General features: G+C 40.8%; 2 protein-coding genes across 6 annotated transcripts in view; both read right to left on the bottom strand.

The window, feature by feature from the left end:
- Nucleotides 1-625: 625 nt before the first annotated feature.
- On the bottom strand, nucleotides 626-7618 carry uraha (urate (5-hydroxyiso-) hydrolase a). Of its 5 annotated transcripts, XM_061221120.1 has the most exons (6): nucleotides 7525-7599; nucleotides 4575-4678; nucleotides 3670-3757; nucleotides 2337-2479; nucleotides 1178-1313; nucleotides 626-830 (listed from the first exon to the last, which is right to left on the bottom strand). In XM_061221120.1, the coding sequence occupies exons 2-6, from the start codon at nucleotides 4619-4621 to the stop codon at nucleotides 741-743; spliced, it is 504 nt and encodes a 167-aa protein (XP_061077104.1). In that variant the 5' UTR covers nucleotides 4622-4678; nucleotides 7525-7599; the 3' UTR covers nucleotides 626-740. The 5 variants fall into 5 exon arrangements, with proteins under 5 accessions (XP_061077104.1, XP_061077106.1, XP_061077105.1 ...); XM_061221122.1 differs by lacking the exon at nucleotides 4575-4678 and having other exon boundaries at nucleotides 7525-7618; XM_061221121.1 differs by lacking the exon at nucleotides 7525-7599 and having other exon boundaries at nucleotides 4575-5001.
- Nucleotides 7619-8061: 443 nt separating this feature from the next.
- The window catches only part of LOC133111711 (RNA-binding Raly-like protein), a 79351-nt gene continuing 73930 nt past the window's right edge, over nucleotides 8062-13482 (bottom strand). Inside the window, exons 7-8 of the mRNA XM_061222259.1 lie at nucleotides 11710-11763; nucleotides 8062-11263 (exon numbers count right to left, since the gene is read on the bottom strand). Coding sequence (XP_061078243.1) covers nucleotides 11725-11763 — 39 coding nt within the window. The 3' untranslated portion in view covers nucleotides 8062-11263; nucleotides 11710-11724. The remainder of the gene's footprint in view (nucleotides 11264-11709; nucleotides 11764-13482) is intronic.

The raw sequence follows: 13482 nt of genomic DNA, 5'->3' as shown, positions 1-13482 counted from the left end.
GTAAATACCTTTTCTGAGGTGGCTTGCAGCATCTTCCTTTAATGGATCTATTAGCCCTCTCTCCCACTCCAACTCAGCTGGTGTGTTGAGCATTCTGGCACAAAATGTTGGTGGAGGTGGGTGCTACACATTGATGGTGGTTGAGGCAAGTGTCCCCCTCATCATTGTAAAGTGCTTTGAGTGAGAGAAAAGCACTATATAAAGCCAAGGAATTATTATTATGAATTAATAATTACAAGTCTTCTACTGCGAGAGCTAGAATGCACTTTGATATAGAAACTAATTTACTACATTATGATGATGACTTTATGGTGACATTTTCCCATGAATACACAGACACCTCTTGATTTCATGAGTACTTTAATTTCATAGTTCTCCACATTTAGTTTCATCAGTAATTTCAGGAGTACTAGGAATACAGTGTAAGTGGAATTTCACCACCAATGTTGTGTGCTCCCATAGGGCATGTGCTCAACCTGAGAAATAACAGTAACATTTTCCAGTACATGCAAACAGAGGAAGCACCTCCCATTATTGGGGATATCCACATGAAAACGTGGTTAAAAATCAACCATGCTGTAACTTCAATTTAGCAAAAAAAAATGCTTTAGCACCTGTGTGAGTCTGAATTGGACCCAAAGTAGATTAGCGAACATTAATGAGTGGAGAGAAGCCACCGTTTAAAATAAAGAGCAGAGACTCCAAAGTCCAGTTCACGCAGTGGTGAAAGACGCCTGCTTCTAGCTGCCCCTGTACGTGCTGTAGGAGAATCGGCTCAGGAGCAGCGGAAGATGAAACTTCTGAGTGGGATCGGTGATGGTAAAGACAATCTGGAAACAAAGAGACATAAAGCGCAGATGCTTAAATTAAGTTTTAAGGCTTAAGGCTTAAATCCAAGATATGCAAGGCGTAAAGCAAGGTGAAACTGTTGCATTTTACCATAACAAATGCTCCTTGATTCCATATCAAGCTCCATCCTACAGGTATTCTAAAGTGTCTACTGAGAAACAAATTCATATCCTATTTCTAGCCAAGTGCTCATTACGTATGTACAGGTGTGATTATGTACATGTGTAATTACTGAAAATGCTACATTATTAATATGGAAATATACATCTTAAAGATCGCAACAGATATTGTGTTAAAATTGGGCAATTTTAGCTCATCACTCACTCACCTCCACGTATGGGTAGAAGCATGACTGACCCAGTCCTTGAAAATACTCTCCAGTTTCAAATCGCATCTTGTACATCCCAGGAGTGAAGGCCTCTCTGGTGATTAGATCTGGACAGCGGCCATCATCATTAGTGGTCCTAGAAAGATCATTACATTATAGTTATTTAGCTGATGCTTTTATCCAAAGCGATTAACAGTTGATTTGACTAAGCAGGGGGAAATCCCCCTTGGAGCAATGTGGGGTTAAGGGCCTTACTTAAGGGCCCAACAGCTGCACGGATCTTATTGTGGCTACACTGGGGCAGTACAAATACAAAACTGGCTCACTGTTTCATTTTCTCATTCCAACACAGTATTTATTGTTAGTAGCAAATCGATTAACCCTTTCAGTCTCAAGCCCAATATGAAGTAGCTCTACCCAAATCCCCAAGGAGTTTTGGCTTTGGTTGAGAAGATTGAGAATTTTGTTGGGTTTTAATACGGGCTCAAAACAATAGTATAGCAGTCATTTCGACTGGTTGAAAAGGTATAAAGTCGAGAGTGCTATTTGGCAATCTTGGGACCGAAAAGGTTAAGAATAATTGATTCCATGCAGCCTTGAGATGTATTTCTGATTCAAGTTCTGCTCACTACTGACTCCTCAATCCATCAGTAACTCCAGCCTTCGTTCACAGGGTCAGATTTTGTGCAGTATCCCTTGTAACCATACGGTGTTTAGTAAAAATGCTTTAAATGTCTTTGCACCCTGGCCATCTCAAACTAGACTTTTTCAGAACAACAGATGATTTGAAAAAAGAAAATAGGATTGAAGACCTCTTGGCCACTGAACGCTCATGCTTTGGAACCTAAGGATCTGATTATTATTATCTCTCTTAATTTGCATCATGTTATTTTTAAAAGTATTGTATTGCGATCTGTTTTTAATGTTGATATACATGAAACGTTATGTGCTGCTATTCTGGCCAGGAATAAATAAATAAATAAATAAATAAATAAATAAATAAATAAATAAATAAATAAATAAATAAATATTAGATTACATTACTGGCATTTAGCAGACGCTCTTCTCCAGAGTGAACAACGAAGTGCATAAATAAATGAATAATAAAATGAAAGCATTGACAGGCTTTCCACTTCCACCCCCCGAACCCCGCTCCTACCCCGTGGTGAGGAGGTTCCAGATCGCCATGCGTGAGTCCAGGCGATGTAAGCTGAGGGCCATCCGGGCCCCTGGGACCCCGTCCCCTGTGTTCAGCACGTGAGTGGTGAGGGGGCTCCCCGGAGTAGTGGCCATAGCCGAACACTACGTAGGAAGAAGCCAGAACGGAATCTCAATCAATTCAGTGAGCTCCTATCTTCGCCAGGTTCATAAAAGTGCTTAATTGGAAATGGGAGTAAAAGATTATGAGAACGTGTTGTGCATGTTGTGGGGAGAAAGTGGTTTGATGGTTTGAGTTACGATAAAATTATGATTGGGGTCAATATTTGATCAAATTCTACAAGTGAATGACGGTGTAGGCTGTGAAGCCGACGGGAGGCTACGTTTGAGAACATATTCAAGCAGGCTTATTGTTCATGTATGGTGCCCTGGCAGGAATTATTTGAATGCATTTCGTAATATCAAAAGACATTTGAAACGAGCAACAAATAATAAAGATTGTCCCCTAGTTTTCAATATTCTAATTTTTAGTTTAGTTTTTTACCGCTGACCCCCGGTTGAAGATCCCTGGCAGAGACTAATTATTGGTTACGTCACGCATATGTCTGCACACGGAAGTGGTGAAAAACAAACAGGCTATAGGAAAGAGAGAATCTAAAGTCCCGAAAATATCATTAACAATGTCTTGCGTATTGTTCGTCAAGTACGGGTCTTAGTTTTCAGGGTATGCGATCAGAAAATAATATTACACAGATTCCTGGACTGGGACACCTATGCATTCGTCACGTTTGGAGTGCACATAATAGTATTATGGAAGGCTTTCTACCGAAATTGCCTACTATTTTTTGAAGATAGAATTGCTCATCTGCATCTAGCACACAACGCTAGAGCTATATAAGCCAAGTAACTAAAGTAACATCAAACGGTAATGTGAAGAATTAACCCAACAGATTGCAACAACCAATGCAAGTTTGCTGCGCAGAAAAAAAAAAACTTTATACGTAGCCTTTACAAATAGCCTCTCGGAAGTCTTCAAAATAAACTGTTAGAGCATCTCAAACACAGAAGGGGAGAACTTTATTGTGTTTAATTTCCCTTACTGGATAAAAATAAATAAATTTAGGTATTTTGCAAATAGTTTAAGCAATGTATATCCTATGAAACTGCGAATCCAATCTGCGAGCAAGATGCGTAAGCCCACTGGTAGCCTACAATATACGTCTATTTACTGTATAAGGGAAAGAATGGCATCGTGGGTACTAGTTTGTATCCCCCAGTGAATCCGAGGTCAATATCGGCGATATTTCATTTAGGAGTTATAAAAGTATAACTACCTGGTTTTCTGCCAGAAGATGGTCTTTGATGCGGTGAAGTCGCGTTGTATTCATGTGCGGAGACTTACTGGCTGAGCCTGCAACGTTTCTATTCACAAATAAACCATCGGTCAATTTGGCTCACTGTGTTGTAAAACCCCCCAACTCAAGTAATAAATCATTACGGGACAGTTGACAGAAAGGCACACGTCACGACGTACACACAAACTTATCAGCTCGCTTGATGTCAATCATATAGGACCCTTTCAGAAATGTGACAAGTCATCATTGCGTTAAAAGTATTATGTGTTACTCTTTCAATGTTTGAAAGTAAGCCTAAGTCGTAGGCTATAGCCTAGCCAGCCATCTCATTAAAACGTTTCGGAAAATAGGCCTACACCGGGTTGGTATAGGTGAAGTTAAAACGAAATAAAAAAATAATTGTATTGATTAATTTAAGGTGAGATCACCTTTGTTATCTTGACTGACTGTCACATTTTAAGTCGTGTTAGTAACAAGTAGTTATATGCTGATGTACTAAGAAAAGTTCTGTGTAATGCTGACACTGGATATTTGAAGGTTTGTTTATAAGACCACAGACATTTCAGAGACCATTTGTGTTGAAATAGACTTTGGACTTGTTTGCACATTTTAGCATGAAGCCAACCCAAAAACAGCAGTCCAGAATACGCCTGACGAATGATACACAAGGCACTAATTGTTAACTATATCAGGAATCTGGGGTTTCCAATTACGTCTCAGTATTGGTGAAAAAATCCAATAATGTCTCTTCCCCTTGTGAGATTTGTCAGGTCAACTGCAATATATTCCAGAGCACTGAATGTTGCCCGTGTCAGACACAGAACAAAGAAATATTGCAGTTTCTTTAACATAGTTCAGCTTTCCACAATTGTATAATTACTCACCTTAGCATATCCATAGCTTTTAATGAACTGGATTTTGTACAACTCATATGTTTATACAGTAAATAAATGAGATCCTTTCCCCTCCAATTATTGCATATTAGTACCTGTAATCACAGGGGACAGATCAGTCTACAGTTAACTGGTGGAATCAACCAACAAGTCAAAACAAACTCTACATCAGATCACAAGATTAAAATAATTATTTGGTCATACTCCTTCATGGCAAGAACTAGCCTGTCTAAGAGGACAATGTTCCTTTTAATTAATTTCACATTATATTGTTGAAATCAGCTAAGCACCATTATATTATTATGAAAAGATTCATGGTTTTAGTCTCTTTTTAATGAGACCAAACATTAATGTGTTAGCTATTGCTTAGCACTTAGCTATTGAATACCTCAAACAAAAAAAACACCTTTTTTACCTTCCAACAGAGGTCATATCTGTAGACAAATGATTGTTAAATCTGGGAAGTTACGATCTCCATCTACATATTCCATGTAGGCTAATAAAGCCAAATTGCATCGCGCTGGTTTCCACTTGAATTTGGAACTGTTTCTAACATTGGTGTAGATTTCAACTGTCCGGTTTCAACGATCATTATCTATATTGACTTATATGTTGTTGTCACGTATTCACATTGTATGTTGAATGTCACGGATTGCATTCAAGCTTAAAAGTGTGGGAAGAGAAACTCCTGGCAGGGCCCTGACACCCCATAAATACCAATGTGTTCTGGTGTCTCCGGTGACAACTCTGCAGGAGGTAGGGCCCATAGATCGTAGGCCTAGATTAGGGTATCTCAGACTTTGATGTTCGAGGACCGCACCGTTCTTAAGAACAATAATGTTGTTGGCATCTTGCCCCATCCCTTTACCCTGTTCCTCTACCTCAGGCCACGATCTAAACACAACATATCTTACGCAGCAAAACAGTACACTTCACTCTACTGTTCCCATGCTTTTGGAGGGCACAGTATTTGAAACATATTCCAGTGTTATGCATTTGTAAGTAATCCTGCTCATATGATTTGATTGACATGAGGATGAGGACTGTACGATCGTCTTCAGAAGGTCTTCACTCTGCTGAGTCGTTATAAAGATAAATATTTAAACTGTCTGGATTCGCTTCCTTTGTTATCTTCAGAGAGGGCAGACACGCTCACTGTATTCGGCAATAACCTGAGATCATTGATGTCATAATTGTATATAACAAACTCTGCTGCCCTCTGGTGGATGAATTTGAGATAACGAGTAAAACGTACCTGGGGAAATCATCTGCACAATCCTCAGCATAAACCTTTGAAAGGAAACTGGCGACAAAAAACACACATTTCTTAGACTTGTCTGCATGCCTACAAATATTTTAATCCATTTGTTCCTAATTATACCAATATTTAATTTTGTACAATTGTACAATTTTGAAGTTGTGTTGTGTAATTGTCAGGTGGCCATTTTGGGCAATGTCACAAAGAGGGTTCTGGAGTAAATATGTGATGACCCCACAGATGTCCCCTCAGAAATGTTCTCTGGTCCTTGGTATGGTGCTTGCATGGACACCATACACAGATTGCCTAAATTTCTTTGACTCCTCAGTCAAATCAGGTTTTGCATGTGTTCCAGTGCCATGATCGTATAATTCCACAAGCTGAATGGAATCAGAATGGGGAAAGATGTGATCTCCGTGATTTCGATCGGGCCATGATTGTTGGTGCACGCTGGTTTGAGTATTTCCGTAACCGCTGATCTCCTGGGAGTTTCACGCACAGCAGCCTCTAGAGTTTACTGTAGAATGATTTGACAAACAAAAAACATCCAGCGAGAGGCGGTTCTGTGGGCGGAAACGGCTTGTTGATGAGAGAGGTCATCGGAGAATGGCCGGACTGCTTCGAGCTGACAGAAAGGCTACGGCAACTCAGATAACCACTCTGTACAATTGTGATGACCAGAAAGGCATCTCAGAATGCGGACCTTGAGACAGATGGGCTACAACAGCAGAAGACCACATCGGGTTCTGCCTCCGTCAGCCGAGAACAGAAAGCTGAGGCTGCAGTGGGCACAGACTCGCCAAAACTGGACAGTGGAAGACTGGAAAAACCTAGCATGGTCTAACGAATCTTCTGTTGAAGCATACGGACGGTGGGGTCAGAATTTGGCAAACAGCGTAAATCCATGGACCCAACCTGCCCTGTGTCAACAATCCAGGCGGGTGGTGGATCATTGCTTGAATGCCACAGCCTATTTGAGTATTGTTGCAGACCATGTGCATCCCTTCAAGGCATGATGTACCCATTTTCTAATGGCTACTTGCAACATGATAATACACCATGTCACAAAGCAATAGTAGTATGAAACTGGTTTCATGAACATGACAATGAGTCACCGAATCTGAGTCCAATAGAACTCCTTTGGGATGAACAGGAGATTCGCAGCATGGATGTGAAGCTGACAAATCTGCAGACACTGCGCGATGCAATCAGGTCAACATGGAACAGAATCTCAAAGGAATGTTTTAAACATCTTGTGGAATCCATAGGGAGGCCCTACCCATAATTAGTTTAGTGTTCCAAATAAAGTTCTCAGTGAGTGTATATTACGACGACACCACCTCCATCGATTCAGAGAACAGGCAAAGACCTCCAAAAAAGGGCACTTTGCAGCCTGACCTGAGTACTTTAGAAGCAAATAAAAGGAACAAGGCAGTTTGGGAACGGAGCCAAAGGAGATAAATTCGAGAGATAATCTTCATCCTCTGCCATTAGAGATCTCGCCAGTGAGGTTCCCTGCCTCGACTGCAATGCCTTTTTGGTTGAATTTCTGTGCGACTGATTCGAATAAGCATCGTGCACGTAAAAATGAAAGGTGAGTTTTTCTGTTTTACTTTAGGAATAATACACGATAACTCATCGCGTTATAGTAAATGTATACCGTTTCAAGTAGCTCAATCTTACCTTTTATTTCATTTGGAGTATGATATATTTCCACGCGCTGCTCTTCTGTTTGCCTCAAGAGTAATTGTCTGTAACTGTCAGTGAAAGTTTCTTCATAACACGTGATACGTTTCCCAATACCTTACTGAAAACAAGCAGCTCAAGCTATTTTGAAACAGCAACTCAGACAAGCTATCAGCAACCGTAGCTGGTTGACCAGCTCATACGTAGAGACCAGTTTGACCAGCTCATACGTAGAGACCAGTTTGACCAGCTCAATGTTCAAGATTGTCGAGCTGTCATAGGTGGATTTTACAACAGGGCAAGGAAAGGTGAAAACATTCAGTCCTCAATAAAGTCGTCTTCATCAGCAAGATAAGACACTCGGCGTTTTAGTGGAAATCTTTAGAGCAGGTATTACTTTTCAACACTCGTTTCCACATTAAGCGAAGTGAATATTAGTTCATTTTAAAAGCACCCCCCCCCCCCCGTCCTCAAATTTTGCTAAATGTATTCTGCCCAGATTAGATTATGATGAAATAAAACACAGAGGATTCGTTATAATCAATATGAAAATACCTTTACTACTATTACTGTTTATGCGTTTCCACTCAGCTTTTTATGAATGCAAACAAAGAAATTATTAATTATACAAATAAAAAAACCTACCAAACAGCACTGGAAGTAGAGGATAACAAAATAGTTTTCAAATAATGAAACAAAAACAAATACAGGATAGAATCAGACTGATCTGACCAAATACAAGAAAGTTTAAAATATTACACAATATTACACATCAACCCAGTCAGATCATCAGTCCACAGCACCTTAGACATGGAAGGAGAAGTGGGTTTATATCGTCTATTACACGTTACACACGGACAGACACGGACGTAGCGATCTGCCTGGCAGGCCGGAAAGGAGACAGTCCCACTCCCTCTATTTCAACAACAGCAGCTTGCTAGCAGAGCCATGCTTTGATATTTTTTAAAATTTAATTACACTGATAATAATTTACAAACACCTTTTCTAATGACAAAGCAGTAACCATTTGCAGAATGAGCACGGTTCATGTTTGTTGATAACCTTGTATCGTGTATCCACAATGTGAAGTGATGCGTGTTTTTGAAAAGAAATGCGGAAAAGGCTGGGTTTCTCTCCCCCTAAAGTAAGGCTTTTTAGCTCAGGGGTGAGGCGGATGGGGCTCAGCTTCTGCACACAGTTGTATAACGTCTCCACAGTTCAGTCACCTGCCGCAGACATTCTCAACACACGGATGAACACAACAGGATTTTCTCAGAAAGGTTCGAAACTCACCTGGGACTTTGCCAGACATCACCAAGAGGGACCACAGATTGTGTGGTCTGATTTACTTATGAATTCATTTTTTATTTATTTATGTATTCTTTTACAGCTTATAATGTCTCTGTTTAATTGAAAGCTTCAGCTCTAATCAATAGTACACTGGATTGAGATTAAACTTGGCTAACTCTAGGAACAAATGCACTTAGTTAAAGTGTGTGTATGCTTAAAAGGTTTAATGGCGGTTTTATTGTCAGTTTAAAAGAGTCTGTTTGAGGGCTTAGAGCTCTAGTGAAGGGAAAAGCGTTTGGCACGGAGCCATTACAGGCTTGGACAATGAGCCAAATCACAGATTATAGACTCCGATCGAACTCAGTGAGAGAGCTTCTTCAAGAACTGTCAATGGATAGAGCACTGGGTAGTGTGGCTGTATTCAAGGTCTTTACACACACACACACACACACACACACACACACACACACACACACACACACACACACACACACACACACAGACGCACCACAGATAAGGCGGCCCAATGTTTTCGGTGGCATTTAAGACCCCTTGTGGGGTGGCCCTTATTGCGCACTGCAAAAAACATCTGTCTTAGCAAGTGTTTTTGTCTTATTATGAGACTTATGAGACTTTTTTTTTTTCCACTATCAAGAGAAAAGTATAATTGTATTTTAAGTTACTGTTTGCTTGACAAGTGAAATTTTCTTACCCCATTGGCAAATCTTGAAATTAATTGAACTGCCTTATTTAGAAAAAAAAAGTGATAGAAATAAGATTTTGAGAATAAAATCCTTGTTGAGACTGACTTTTTTTGTTTGTTTTGTTTTGCGGTGTGTGGTCACAGGGATGGTTGTGGCCCAAAACGATCGCATAATGTCTGTGCCAGCAGCCAACCCTGGGATCAGCTCATCATGTCACAAACACAGATGATTAAAGCTGATGATCACCACACCAAACGCCACTGCGGTGGTTCCCAAACTCAGTCAGAGGAACCCACTGTGGTATGCCCACTATCTTAGTTTTCATTTTAACTGTTATCACAACCATAATTATGCCTAGCTGCCAATTGTCCTTCATGGCTACATTAAAGCCATACTGTCGGAGAAAGTGATACCCACTATGGCAATACAATTTGTTCCTTGTTTACATCCAAGGACATTTATTCAGTCAAATCAACTAATATATTTATTCCAACCATTTCTGTTCAAAGTCAATGAAAGGGCAACAAGCCAAACTTGCCTTTTGTTAAATTATGTTAAAGAGAAAATAGATTTTCAGCAATCTCAAATGGTTGAGAGATTAGCTGTAACAAAAGCGTACTTGGTGGGTCCCCATTATTAAGTGTGGGAACCACTGCGCGAGAAGACCTTGTTGTCAAAAGGCAAATTAAAATCTGATGGAAGTCCTATTTAAAGTACCGGGTGATATCAGCAAAAAGGGACGCCGGGGACGCCAGGCAGCCATTTTAGCACAAACCCTGCAGCCCTACGACTGCAGAGATCTGCGATTAATACCTGGCTGATAACAGTGTGTTGACAGCTGTTGTCATACTGACAGGCTTTAGCTGACAGCATTAAACAGGGCCCTGGTGCAGATAAAGCCAGTACAGCACAGAGACCTGTGCGGTGCTCAGGGCAGAATCACGGCTAAATTATGCACATTTACAGGGAGATATTTCATGCCTTGACACAAAGTCACAAAGCCTGAGCCTTTCAGTTCAAGAAAACTTTCTCTCTCTCTATATATATATATACATATATATATATATATGTATACACTCCTCAGGGCTCAAATCTATTTAAACTGACAAGACCATCGTCTCGATTTAATCTGTATTCTGCATATGTGGTGACCTTTGCAAAGAGGGATTATAATCTTTCAAATAATTTCACTTTCCTATTCTGCTTTATAATTGCTTTAAACAGATACAATCGGTGTGTGTGTGTGTGTGTGTGTGTGTGTGCTTGCCTGTAGGTGTCTTTGTGTTCAGAGCACTAATCCCAGGGGAGAACATCTGTAGGAGATATGAACCTCATTTCTCCAAATAAGCTGTAATTATCATGCCAGTACGTTCGTCACAGATGGTAAATTTTTCGCAGGAGCACAGCCACAACTCTTCTAAAGACGGACGACCATGGAGACACACTCAAACAGGAAGTGATGGATGTGTGGTGGCCCTATGCATTCTGGGAGAAAAGATGAACAAGGTCAGTATGAGGGCGGGACACCAGGGGGGTTGTTGTGGCGTTTTTTTTTTTGTTTTGTTTTGTTTTTTTTTTTTTTTTTTACAAATGTACAACAGATAACTCGAGTCCTGTGACAACAAGGTGGGTGAGGCTGGAGATAGGCGTTTCCATGGCAACTGCTGGACTGGCAATGGTCACTCCCCCCCTCCCCCCTCCATGTATAGTGCGTTCAGCTCTGTCACGGGCTCCTGCTTCAGCTGGAGAGAGACACAATGTGGTAATGAGTCAGTCACGTGACCGAGAACCATCCAATTACAACGCCGGTCACAACGTACAGTGTATTTGTGATTAAAAAGAGGACATTACAATGTATTTGTTATTAAAAACAGGACATCATAGTGTATTTGTAATTAAAAAGAAGAAATTATAGTGTATTTGTGATTAGAAATAGGACATTACAGTGTATTTTTGATGAAAAAGAGGACAATACAATGTATTTGTGGTTAAAAACAGGACATCATAGTGTATTTGTAATTAAAACCGGGACATCATAGTGTATTTGTAATTAAAAAGAGGAAATTATAGTGTATTTGTGATTAGAAATAGGACATTATAGTGTAGTTGTGATTAAAAAGAGGACAATACAATGTATTTGTGGTTAAAAACAGGACATGGTGCGTTGTTCGTGTTGTGTGTAATGTACCTGAGCTGTAGACTCTCACATGTCATCCTCCAGGTCTGAGCTGTGATGATTAATCTGTGAGAAGAACAGACCCCATCAACCAACAAAAATCCGTCACGTTTAAAATCACACGCATGCAGCAGTCCAGATAGAGAGTTGCATTTATAGAGTGCTTTTTCACACACTCAAAGCACTTTACAGTGATGAGGGGGAAACTCGCCTCAACCACCACCTAGCACCCACCTGGGCGATGCAATTGCAGCCATTTTGTGCCAGAATGCTGCTCACCACACACCAGTCGAGGGCCACACTACCACTGGTCAAAGGAAAGTAATGACACTAAATGGAGGAGTCATTCTGGCATCCACGGGCGCAAAAGCGCACTGTCGCCCCAAGCCCTTTGTGAACGGAGAGCAGGCGGGTTTGTTTGTGACGGCTCAAAGCCAGTTGCCAGTTTCCTGTTTACTGCCTGTGCTGTGTGCTGATTGGAAAATCAAGACCGACAGCCAATTTCACAGCCGTGGCTTTCAGGAGCGAAGAACGCGTGGCTGAGGATCGCGGACAGAACCCACCGCTCTCTCACACAGCCCTCTGATGAACTGCCACACCGTGCCCCCCCAGCTCTGCTCCTCCATCATCACACACACACACACACACACACACACACTGTACACACTCACACACACACACACACACACATACATACACTATACACACACACACACACACACATACACTATACACACACACTCACACACTCACACACTCACACACACATACACTACACACACACACACACATACACTATACACACACACTCACACACTCACACACTCACACACACATACACTATACACACACACACACACACACACACACACACTCACACATATACACTATACACACACACACACACACACTCACACATACACTATACACACACACATACACTATACACTATACACACACACACTCACACACACACACACATATACACTATACACACACACACACACTCACACTGACACATATACACTATACACACACACACTGACACATATACACTATACACACACACACATACATACACACATACACTATACACACACACATACATACACACATACACTATACACACACACACACACACACACACAGACACATATACACTATACACACACACATACACTATATACACACACACACACACACACTGACACATATACACTATACACACACACTCACGCACACACTCACACTGACACATATACACTATACACACACACACACTCACACATATACACTATACACACACACACACACACAAACACATATACACTATACACACACACACTCACACTGACACATATACACTATACACACACATACATACACACATACACTATACACACACACATACATACACACATACACTATACACACACACACACACACACACAGACACATATACACTATACACACACACATACACTATATACACACACACACACACACACTGACACATATACACTATACACACACACTCACGCACACACTCACACTGACACATATACACTATACACACACACACACTCACACATATACACTATACACACACACACACACAAACACATATACACTATACACACACACACACAAACACATATACACTATACACACACACACTCACACTGACACATATACACTATACACACACACACTCACATATACACTATACACACACACACACACACCATGCCATGCCCACCCAGCTCTGCTCCTCCATCATCACAC

Source organism: Conger conger, chromosome 15 (genome assembly GCF_963514075.1).
Source record: "Conger conger chromosome 15, fConCon1.1, whole genome shotgun sequence".
NCBI classification, from domain to species: domain Eukaryota; kingdom Metazoa; phylum Chordata; class Actinopteri; order Anguilliformes; family Congridae; genus Conger; species Conger conger.
This window is presented reverse-complemented; position numbering and strand designations above follow the sequence as displayed.

What these genes read in the sequence shown, in the direction of transcription:
- uraha (XM_061221120.1), bottom strand. Translation starts at nt 4,621, where the DNA reads ATGAGTTGTACAAAATCCAGTTCATTAAAAGCTATGGATATGCTAAG. An exon ending in TGGAACCTCCTCACCACGGG is followed by an intron (nt 1,314 to 2,336) that starts GTAGGAGCGGGG and finishes TGATCTTTCTAG; the next exon opens with GACCACTAATGATGATGGCC. An exon ending in GCTTCTACCCATACGTGGAG is followed by an intron (nt 831 to 1,177) that starts GTGAGTGAGTGA and finishes CTTTGTTTCCAG; the next exon opens with ATTGTCTTTACCATCACCGA.